Genomic DNA, 12367 nt, shown 5'->3' on the forward strand with positions numbered 1-12367 from the left:
GGAAAATAAGAAAAGGTGAAAAAGACAGGAATGAGACGGAGAAAAGAGCACTATTCAATGGAGCACACATTAAGACTTTAAATTTTGGCAACTTCCAGACAAGATTTGCAGCTCCCAGAAAATATAAATATAGGAAAGACCATATTTAAAGCAAATTTTCAAGAGCCAATAATTTAAAATATTCATTTCTCTGTAGTTATGGAACACCAATTGAGCTAAGATCTGCCAGAAACCAAAATTTGGGCTGGACAATGAAGACTAAATTTCCATCTCCTGCCAATCCACAACAAGACACAGAGGGACCAGCTTACAGATCTGTGACAGAAGCCAAGCTCTAAACCTTTGTACACACGTAGCCACCAGAGACTCCTGCAGACCCAGTGCAGTGACATGCTTCAACTGAAACAGACACTGTTCCTCTACGTCAGTCCCACGGCAAGCATGCCAGCATGGCATTCCCTCTTCCCAGGAGAGCAGGGAGGAATGACTACAAGGGCAAACAATGACACCAAAGGCTCAAAGGATTCATGTTATTCTGAATTATATCACGACTGAAATAGGACAACTAAAAATGTAAACTATTTTATAACTAAAGAAAAGTAAATCCTTCTGATTTAATTCCTTAACACTAAGGGATAAATCTCACTCAAGGCCGGCTGATTCTTGTAATAGTGTAATAGTTACTGACAGACAGAGTTAAATCATGTATATTAAAATAAATTGCTAAAACCAGAACAATTTATAAACTACCATTAAAGAAAACAAAGGGTTCTGATGTGATCCCTCAGTTTCTTAGAAGGTATATCTGTCTTTCTTGGCATAAGTTATGCTCCTGAGCAAAACCTCTTAACTTTTTGTTATTGGACCATTTTTCAACATATTTTTAAAGCTGAAGATGATTTCTTGAAGGGACACAATCAGGAGGAAAAATATAGTTGATGCATTTTAATCAAACAAGTAAGAGATATACAAAGCTGATCCCCACAGACCCAGACATTCCGAAATCCCATCTCCTTCTGAAAGCACTGTGGGAACTTTCCGGCGGAGGGCTCCTCGGCAAGGATTCCCAACAGACAAAAACAGTGTTGTTCATGATAGCTTACCCTTTTCTCTGACACCCCATCCTGGCCTGTAGCCTCTTTCTCATCATGTGTCTCTTTCAGGACTGCCATGTGCTGTTTGTATGCTGGCTCTCTGTTTAAGGTTGTGTATCCTATGTGCTCATAAATTGGGTTTATCGTCATCTTGGCAATGTATTCTGCTGCCTTGGTTTCAATATAGAGAGTAATCAAGCCATCAGTCACCAGATCGTGGATGGACTCAAAGCGTTTCTCCCCAACAAAGTGCTTTCCATCGTAGTACAGCCTGAAGTTTCTGGTCTGACTTCCAAATCTGCCTCAATGAAATGGGAAAGATGCTTTTAAGAAAAGTGAACAAGTGAATTCTTTCTGAAGAAGAAACACAAAACACCCCCAAAATGAAATCTATTGATTTTGCTTACAAATGACTCTGTTTAGATTAGCTGTGTCTGATCCCAATTAGTCACCTGGAATATATAAAATTCAACTCCTAAACACAAACAATGACCTTGAAATAACCAGTGATCCTAAAAAGAGCACTTTTACTTAGGTATCTTTTAAAGCTATTTTATTACACTTGCAATAAAGTAGAGAAAATAAACCTTATAACCTAAGATGGCACATTCAATATGCAATTGGTCAAGTATAGTATATAAAATTTCTTCAAGTTGAACAATGAAAATATTCAATGTATTTAAAGGCCAGCACTCTTTCAGAGAGAGCTCATTTACCGCTCAGCCGGTTGGGAAGCAGCAACCGTTTACACCTGTGCAGTCTCCAGACCTGAGCCAAGCACAGACAGCACGGAAACACATGGGCCATTTCTAGCCAGAGGTCAAGGACTTGATCTTTCCTTTAAACTTGCTCTGTGTCTGCTGGCTTGGTATGGGCAAGAAATGCTTGCAATACACAGCATGTAAGTCACACGCCATCAGACCACAGAGATCTGTTGTCAGTTTTAATGATGTGCTTTAGCAACTGGAGGAGGATGGTTTCTCCTCACAGTAATTTCAGTATTTTGCTTCCTATAGGGAAACCTCAGAATTGGATCCAAGTTGGCATGGCTGACACCAGTGTCCTTGCCAGGAGAAACAGGCAACTTAATAGAAGCTGACGCCAAAGTAAGCAGAGCTGCCAGTTTCAGAGTTAGTACCAATAAAACGAAGCAAATCAGAAAGGATTTACTTCATTCTGTCATTAAAAAAAAAAAGTACAGAAATGAACTTTAAAATCAAAGTAATTTTCGCTTTGAAAAGACACCACATGAAGCTGCAAACTCAGTATTCACATGGTTCTGGCACAAATTGTATCTAAATGGGTAAGAACTGGGCAGTCTAGTCTAATCTAGTCTAGTCTAGTCTAGTCTATCCCATCCCATCCATCCCATCCTATCCAATCCATCCATCTAAAACAGGGTCTCATTGTGTAATTCTGGCTGACCTGGTTCACTATGTGGACCAGATTGGCCTTGAACTCAGAGATCTGCTTGCCTCTGCTTTCTAAATACTGGAATTAACGGCATGTGCCAGCATATGCTGCTAGGAATGAGATATTTTTAAATAATGGATCCAGAGTAGTCTGTTTTTTGTAATTTAGACTTTAATAATACTTAATCCAGAATTCCACACACTATCAATGCTGATCTTTAACATATAGTTTCCACCTTTTGTTCCTTCTACAGCAATCAAGTCTTTCCTTACACCCAAGTGACTGAGCCGTATAATTCAACTCTGTTCCCTCTACACTTAAACATCTCTCCCAAGCAAATTTTCAATACTGTATGTCTCAGAGACTAGAAAGATAAAATGTCTGTGCCAAAATTAATTAAAATTTCAGTTTACTTCTATAATTTCCTTTTTTCTAATATGCACTATTCTGTGCTACTTAAAAAGAACAAAAACACCGAGAGACAGTTTGGCATTGGCCTCGCTCCTTCCTTCCCATGTGGGCAGCAGTGTCAGCATGTCACAGCACTGTCTTCTGAAGTGTGAGCAGGGTGGGGAGGGGGGTGAAGGGTGAAGGCAGTAGAACAGGTTCCACAGGCTAGCACTGTAAGGCTGGAAGAGGGGAGCCTAACTTTGGACTTGTGCTGTACTTCTACCATCCAGAGGCCCTCTCCTCGTGAGCCATGAGGTCACTAAGGAATGCTGCACAGGGTGGTGATGAGACTTAGCCTCAAAGTACATGTAAGCAGATGTGCAGGCTGGAATGGTGATTTTTTTTTCTTTCGAAAAAACATCATTTTTTCCCACTAAGGGAACTGCATGCTTTCCTTGGCGGCCAAAGCCTACTCTCTGTTACTCAGGAAGCCGCATAGGAACAGCCTAATAGTACAGCTCATCAGACACTGCTCTGTTTCTTTGATCTATTTTGTACTTTGTTGTGTCTGTGGGATTAGAAGTAGATCTCAAGCAGAATATCCTTGAGAATGGATGGGTATGGATGGGCCTATTATATATAAGAAAAACAAAAGAAGACACCAGATCTGAAGACGAGGGGTGCCCTTCCTTTTAACAGTGTTCTGCTGGTACAATGCCATTTATTCAATAAACACTGAAGAAAATACTCAAGACACTAGCAAGTTCATGATATCCTGTTTACTTAGCAACCACAATGGGAAATAGGTAATCATAAAAGCCTATCAAATAAAGATATGAAATGCTGAATTTCAAAAACCTCACATTAAGACTGCTTAAAGTATTTTTTTATATCTTTGTGTGTGTGACTGCATACACCAGCACAACTAAACACACAAAGATCAAAGGCCAACTTCTCTCTTGGTTCTCTCTACCATTTCAGTCAGGAACCTAGAACATCAGGTTTAGTGGCAAACACCTTTATCAGTCAAATAATTTTGTGGTCTGCTATCCCTTTATTTCTTTGGGACAATTTCCTTTTCCTGTTTCCTGAACAAACACATGTCTCTGCCTTAACATCTGCTTAGTGTACAAGCCTGGATGGTGCAGTCCTAGCTCTCCACAAACAGAACTGAAGAGGATGAAAACTCACGTTCTCCAAGGTCACACTGAAGTTAACAAGCAAGAAAGAATGAGGGGCAATCTGCTCTGCACTGGGATTACTGTAAGGAATTACCACTGCCTACAAAGACTATCCTAACAATAGCTTCAGAACTGTTTAAAAAGCTGTATAATACTGTGCCCAGTTGAATTCAGATTCATTTCAAAATATGTAATTCTAACATTTATCTTTAAAAAAATGAACATAACATTCTTTTCCAGATTTTCCCCCTGTGAATCATATTCCTAAAAAAATTCAGTCTAGATACATAAAATGATGAAAATATGTATAAAAAGTTACTTTCTGTAAAACTAAAAATTAATTTTGACTTGAGGCCAAAGTTATTTTGAAGTGTCTCTTCAAAGGACTAGAAGCTAAGAGATGTTGCCTGTTCATAACAGAAAATAAAATATACATAAGATCCTGTCTATACTAATATTGAGACATCAGAGGAGTTTATAGTAATAAGCACATAAAACCATTTTCATCATAAAAACAATCTATCATTTACCAGAGCCAAAGCACTCAACTCAATGGTGAAAGACACAGAACCACCCCCAGAAGCACTCACAGGTGTTAATGAGCCTTCAGGAGAGAGGTGAGGACAGAAATAAGTGACAGTCTATGATCTAAGGAACACAAAGGAAGTTTAATCTAAGCCCCCTTTAAAACATTAGGCTATGATTTTTGCCTATCTTGCCACATAATTTTTATGATAAAATGGGGGAAATTACTAAAGTGATTACTTATGATTATAATATTCTCCTCCCATCTGCCTAATTAAGTTTCCAAAAGTGGCACCAGACAGCTCTGCAAGGTGGATTAGGCAAAACCTACACAAGCCAAAGCCAAGCATCCACCTCACTCCTCACGCTGCCCGGGAAAACTAAGTTCAGCACATTGGACAGTAAGAAACAGAGACTGAGGGAACACATGTTGCTGAAGGCGGAGGTGGCATCCTTGAAACGAGGAGACAGAGATCCACTTTACCTTTCCTGACAGGACACAGAGACTTCTGGGGGAGGGGAATCCAATTAACTTTACAGTAAGAATCATCCTGTACCTGTCAGGCTCCCTGAGCTCTTAGCATTACAGTTGAGCCTAAGTGCCAAATACATTTAAATATGGTAATCATCCACCAACCACACAGTGTCCTAGAAAAAGCTTCAAGGAAAACAAAGACTATGATAAACAGATAGAATCAAGTCAAACTGGGGGAAAGAAATCATTCACAGGGACAAAAATATCTATTTTAAAAGTATTAACCTGCTAAACTTTAGGCTATCTCTTATTTCTATCCTTGAATAGAAGTTAGCCAAGTATATGTATATCATGCTACCCAGAAAACACAAGGTAAACAGTCAGTGTAGAAATCAAAAAAAAAAAAAAAAAAAAAAAAAAAAAAAAAAAAGAGCCCATATTATGTATGTAAATATAACAAGGTACTTAAAAATAGAGCAGTAATTATAAATAAAAAACTCAAATTGGCAAACTCTGACATTACTGAACACCAGCAAGTATATAGAATTGCTACAGAGTTCGTGGCTGTTATACTGTTTAACAGAGAGATTTAGTTATATTACATAGTCAGATTGAGCACAGGTATACTATGGCACTGTAAGCTCAGTCCTAGGAGCTGGGTATATGATTATATACCCATCCTGAAGGAATATAATACCTAGAAATATTATGTCATATTTCATATATAACCCAGCATATTTTATAAATAAGCATAGTTTTATATTTTACAAGTAAACATATAAATAAAAATATAACATATTTATGGCTACTGTTGCCATACACTAATATATCTTTATAGTTAGGCACAGATACAGATAAAGTATTTTGAGATGGGGGTCTTTCTACACAGATAACTGTGGCTATCTTGGGACTTGTTCTGTAGATCAGGCTGGCTTTGAACTCACAGAGATCCACCTGTCTGTCTCCTTGCTGAGATTAAAGGTGCAGGCCACCATATACAGCTACCATAGGCTATTTTCATATTTAAGTACTTCCCCTAACTTGACACAAACATATATATCAACAAGCTTCTAAAAGTGAAACCACATAATTCCCAGGAAAACAGAAAATCAAGTGCTGGGATGGTAGTTTGGAAAGCCCTCCCCTATCCTATTGTCCCTTCCTGAGAGTTAAAGGCACACTACTGCTTCTAAGGAGAAATGTAAACACTTAAAGGCTGCCAGATAGAGGACTGGCTGTTGGGTTGCTTACTTGAAAGCACTAGAGCTAGCACAATACCTCGCACTTAGGATGTCCAAGCAAACCACTGAGCAAGTCACTAGATAGACCTAATATGGTGTCAAATGGCTCTAATCACAGCACTTAGGAGGCTGAGGCAGGAGAGTTGCCACAAGTTCAAAGGCAGTCTGAGTTACAGAGTGAGAGCTGTCTAAGAACAGAGGGAATGGAGAACTAAGGGGGTTCTGCTGGGAAGAGGGCTTCAATGTTAAGACAGAGCCAGAGAGTGCAAGAGGGGCTGAGCAACAGCCAGACTTCAGGACATGCATGGATGAGATCTCGGGCATAGTGAGGTCTACTGTTAGCAATCAGTAAATATGCTACTAAAATCATTTCTAATGGTTCCACTAGTGCCTTCTCCTGAGCTGGATGGCAACAAGTAACAAAATTTATTTCAAAAAGTTCACTGGCACTATACAGAACTGTGAAAACACAGTGAGATTGCTACAGGCTTATTAGTGCCATGCCAAGCTGTCATTACAGATCCCTAATGCTCTCAGTGTGAGGAGATGTGTAATCTGAAGGTGCTTTCCACATCGACAACTAAAGTACAAGATGCTTTCTACTCTACTGAGTTAGGATCATTAATATCATTAATATCATTTTTTACCTTATCACATATGCAGAAAACCCTTCCTAAAAACTCTGAAATACATATATATGTATATATGTAAATATATATACATATATTTTTATTTACAGAAAAATATTATACATTAGAAACCACAATGTATCCAGAAATGTTCAATGTATTTGTAGAATTAACAATAGACTTCACTTATTTAAGAATGATGTTGGGTGGTGGTGGCACACACCTTTGATCCCAGCACTCAGAAGGCAGAGGATAGAATATCTCTGTGAGCTCAAGGATACGCTGGACTACAAATCGAGTTCCAGGACAGGCAGGGCTGTTACACAGAGAAACCCTGTCTTAAAAAACATAACAAAATAAAACAAACAAACAAACAATAGTGAAAGAGAGAATTGATGATCAGTTCAACTAAAGAGTTATTGATATCTTGTTTGAAATTAATCTGCTATTTCAGAATAAAAATTCATTCTGCAACACCTGTCTAAGAAAACTGAGTTCCATATTCATATATAAGTGTTCGTGTACAAACATAAAACTACACATTCACCGTTTCTCAGATTCTTAAATCCTTTATACAGTGTAGTGCTATTTTTAGTAATTCTGGTATAAAATATATACTCCAAGTATTACATACAGACTACAATTTAGTATTTTTCTTGATAATCCAGGTTCATCACTGTATTATTCTAATGGGTAAAATAGAGAAACATCCTAAAGCATTGAGCTGCTGTGATGGCGAGTGTTGTCAACTTGACAGACTCTAGCATTCGCCTGAGCATGCTGTGGGAATTATCTTGGTAGTGTTAGGTGAGGTGGGAAGAGCCATCCACTGTGGGCGGTACCATTCAGTGCCTAGGATCCCAGCCTGTGTGAGTGGAGGGAGCAGAGTAGCAGAGAGTGTTCATCTCCCTCCTGACTGTGCTGCATTGGGAATGCAGGCTCTGAGCACCTGCTGCCTTCACTTCCCTGTCATGAAAGACCGCACCCTTGCACTAAGCCTTTTCTCCCTTGGTTGCTTTTGTTGGGTATTTTTTTACAACCAGGACAATTAACAAAAACAGTTGCTTTTCTTCAATGTATCTGTCTCCCCAATCTCCCCCAGCTACTGAATACTTAGTTCTTGGATCTAGTTTTATATTTCTAAAATGATCTTTGTGTTTATCAATTATATTCATCTCACTCATAACCTGCTATTTTAAACACACTATAACGAAGAAAGAAACCTTTTAAAAATGTTTTAAGACTCTAGTAACCAGACTGTACTGAGACTGACAAAGTGCCCTTTGTAGCAGACACATGCATTCTCGGCTTTACTAGCCAACCACTGCCAGCCTCACTTACTTCTGGCTGTCAGGTCATGTGTTAGGAGGCTTAATTTGGACTGTTACAGACTTTTAAGTTTAGTACCAGCTATCAACAAATGGTCAGCAGATTATTACATTTTCGTCATTAAATACCTATTAATAATAGGTATTATTAATTATATTAATTATATTACTAATAATGCATTACTTACATATAGCATCCCTTATTTATTGCTAGGGTACAATTCAGTAAAGTTTTAATCATGGATAAGATTGTAAAACATCCCAAACAGCTCCCAAAATTTCCCTATGCTTTTCCACAGCCTATCTGACTGCTCTCCAGCACACTAACCCTTCCGTTTGCTGCCTTTACACGTTTCTATTTTATATAAATAGAATCATGTCCAGCAAGATGGTTCACAAGGTAAAAGTGCTGGTCACAAAAGCCTGGTGACCTGAGTTCAATGCCAGAACCCACATAAAATGCCAGACATGTGGTTCCTATCTGCTCCCTCAGTCCTCCTACAATGAGGAGGGCAGCAGGCCAGCTACCTGAGAGCACAGTGCAGAAGCAATAGCACAGCCCCTACACCAGCAAGGCAGAAAGAGACCACCCCACTGAAAGCTGTCCTATGACTTCCAATGCTCACACACTCAGGCTCACATGTGCACACACATAGTAATTAAAAGAAAGTAAAAACAATAATGAATGAAACTATAAAACATATATATTCATTTGTTTTTGGGTGCCCACATTTTAAACATAAAGGTTTGCTTTAAACTGATGGCTATTGTGCTCATCTGATCTCAAGTGAGCAGAGTGAGCTTTCCAGGGGTGGTGGCAATGAATGGTACTTCCTATGCAGTTCTGCTTCCGTGTTCCTAGTGGAGACTCACATTCAGCATCTCCAATCTGAAATCAGTAATCTGAACCAAACTAAACATTTAGGCTAAAACCCTAATTTCTGAGGACCAGCATGATGTTACAGTGGAAATCCTACATGTGACTTCACATGACACAAAGCAAAAGAGCACTAAAAATGCTATACAACATTATCCTCAGGCTATGTGTTCAGTGTATGTGAAAGAATTTTGTGCTTGGAATTGGGGCATCCTTAGTATTTTAATGTATATTTGAGAATCCAAAATATTTCTATTATGACTATAAGTGCCAATTATTGACTCTTAATGTCTGATAGTGACTTAAACATTAATAATGTATCTGTTTCTTTCAATAATAACAATTTCAGTGATATGCTAGAACTGCATGTATATTACACCATATAATCTTTTTAGTTCTATGAGGCATTACTATTGCATCTTCTATACAGCAAAGGAAACTGTGACTCAAGATTAGGTAACTTGTCCAAAGTCATACAGAGAACTTAGGAACCAGAGTCTGAACCCAGGACTGTGCGATCAATCAAGAGTTGTGGTCTCAGTCACTGATATGTACATTGATTTAAAAGCACAGGGATATATTAGTCATCAAAAGCCCCATAATTAGGCTATGTGTCCCTTCTGGCAACAGAGCAAAGGAATCACAAATCTGTCTACTAGAATGATCTGAATGAAAACGGCTCTCTGGTTTCTTTTCATGTAGAGAACTCTGTTGTCAGGAGGGGTTGGGATTCTGATGATTCCCAATGCAATGCAATACTGAACAAGCCCCATACATATGTCTCTGTAGAAGCCTACGGAGTCAAGGTGACTAAGGCTTCTTCCCTGCCCTGAGGACCTCATTTCATTTTTTAAGGCGGGGGGGGGGGGTGGTGGTGGTGGTGTAGGTGTATCTTCTGCTTATCTGCATTTAAAGAACACCTTAAGATCTTTTCAGGCATAAACATGGAACAGGGATTCAAATATAACCTTATGCACTGGGTATATTCCTGAAAAGCCCCAACACCTGAGTCACAAGATTTCTAAGTGAACCTAAAAACCTGGCAGGAAAGAGCTATTGGAATGCTTGGCAAAACGTCTGACGTCTTAGCGGAAAGGGCCAATGTGAAGTGTGCAGGGTAATCACACCTGAGAGCAGAAGCAGAGCAATAGCTGACAGTTCCTAAAGCCACAGCAAACCGGGCAGGACACACGCAGACTGCAAGAGGTAGAGGCAGCTCTTTAGCCAGGAAATAGCAGGACAGACTCCCCAGGCTGCTGGCCCAGTAAGTTCAAGAGTATGGGATACATGGGAGGGCAGTTAAGTCAAAGGAAATGGCACCTTTAATAAGATAAGGGCACTGTATCCATTACACATCAACACCTATCTGAGATGGTCAGAAAGCCATTTAAAGGCTTTAGTACTGCAAGCAGAGCTCAGATGAGCTGCACTGAAGGGTAAAGAAAGCCTTTCAATTCATCTGCGGTAAGCACTGCTCAAGTTGGCAGAGCTCAGCAGGGCCTGTGGCCGCTGGGTGGGTGGGAGGAGAAGAATGAAACATGCATTCATTTGGCCTTTCCAGAGCTTCCTGAGAGCTTAGTCTTTCTCTTGCCTGACACAGAATGCTAATGGAACCGGCATTGTTTGGATGGGGGCAGCAGTGAAGCCAAAAAGAGCAAGGACAAGCTTGATGCAGCAAAAGAGGGCCTGTGGTGCCACCCACAGAGTCCAGGGTAGCTCAGTGTGGGTGGGCAACGCTGTTCAAGTCATGGCTTCTCCCTTAGCAAGTGGAGAAGGGCAGAGTATGTATGAACACTCTGGTTACTCAGAAAGGCATACACGGAACTTGTGTCTGCAGCACTCATTTTGAGGTCTGGCATACAGCTGTACAATACCCTCAGGAGCCTGGTTCTAGGACCCCCACGGAGAGCAAGAGCTGCAGAAACTCAGGTCCCCTTTAATAAAATGGCACATCAGATACATAAAACAGATAATATTCCATATGCTTTAAATATCTCCAGCTACTGAAATACCTAATACAATATAAGCTTTGTAAACATATACTATACTCTTCTGGGAATAATGACAAAAAAAATTGTATGTGTGCACTATCAATGCGATCTTAAGGGAGGGGAATTTCAGTCCAGAACCCATGACTACACCGGGCCAGCTGCGTTACATGACTGAAAGCTGCTGGGAATGAAGTATGGGGTGAGGCATCTGGCTACTTTCTACTCAGAACCTGATATACACATAGAAAACACCAGAAAACAGAAAGGGAATAAAGGCTCCTTTGATAGAAACTGGCAAACTTTGCCAATTGAAAGATTATATACACAACCCAGAAAAAAAAAGAGTCAATCCCCCAAATTCCAGAGCCTCTCCAAATGACTGGAAAAGCTGATGGCTACGATTTCTTGTATGCAACCAGCATATAGAGAATAAGAGAAACGGCTGGTTCTGAAAAGGCACGTTGCCCCATGGGGGCAGGACAATGGACCTGCCCCAAATAAAGAGAAGACAGCAAAGCCAAGAGACTGAGACACATAAAGATCCAGGTATGAAGTACAGCCCACCACTGAGGAAACCTCCTGGGTCTTAGCCCAGTGACAGAGATAGCCATGAGTCCCCTGATGAAGACTTCTAACAAATGTTGGAAGCAAAGGAAGGAAAGATAAGGTGGTGGATGGCAGGAGCTGGGAGAGAGGAGAAAACCTGGGTACACAGTTCAGGCTGTACAGATAACAAGTTCCAGAGCTCTGTTATGCAGCAATGTGCATTTTTAACAATCATAATTATACTCCAATTATTAAGAGATTTAAAAATAGGTAGTATAAGAGTAGTTCAGAAAACCTGGATATAGATGAAGAAAAATGAAAGACAATCATTAAGAAAAATGTAAAAACCTTCCTTTCCTTGGTATATCTAGCCGCATCTCTTGATGTATAAATGGCAAGAGATTTTATTTTTAACCCACACACTGCATGTGGCTACTGGGAAAATTCCTCCCCTCTTCAGCAAAAATTCAGGTTTGTGAAATCTGAGCAACTCCATTTTAATTTTGTGTATACACACACATACACACACACACACACACACACACACACAATTTATGCTGCATTCTAAAACACATTTGCCACAAGCATTTTGGGTAAGAGACATTTAATCTGTGCAAATATTTTCAAAGCTATGGCACCACTAACATAGCTACATTTTAAAGTTAATCATACTAGTT

At 39.7% G+C, this 12367-nt stretch overlaps 1 protein-coding gene across 1 annotated transcript in view; it reads right to left on the reverse strand.

The window, feature by feature from the left end:
- Window positions 1-12367, reverse strand: part of Chn1 (chimerin 1) — a 153203-nt gene that overhangs the window by 70229 nt on the left and 70607 nt on the right. Inside the window, exon 6 of the mRNA XM_052182719.1 lies at window positions 1104-1392. Coding sequence (XP_052038679.1) covers window positions 1104-1392 — 289 coding nt within the window. The remainder of the gene's footprint in view (window positions 1-1103; window positions 1393-12367) is intronic.

The sequence above is a fragment of the Apodemus sylvaticus genome, chromosome 5 (assembly GCF_947179515.1).
Source record: "Apodemus sylvaticus chromosome 5, mApoSyl1.1, whole genome shotgun sequence".
Taxonomy (NCBI): domain Eukaryota; kingdom Metazoa; phylum Chordata; class Mammalia; order Rodentia; family Muridae; genus Apodemus; species Apodemus sylvaticus.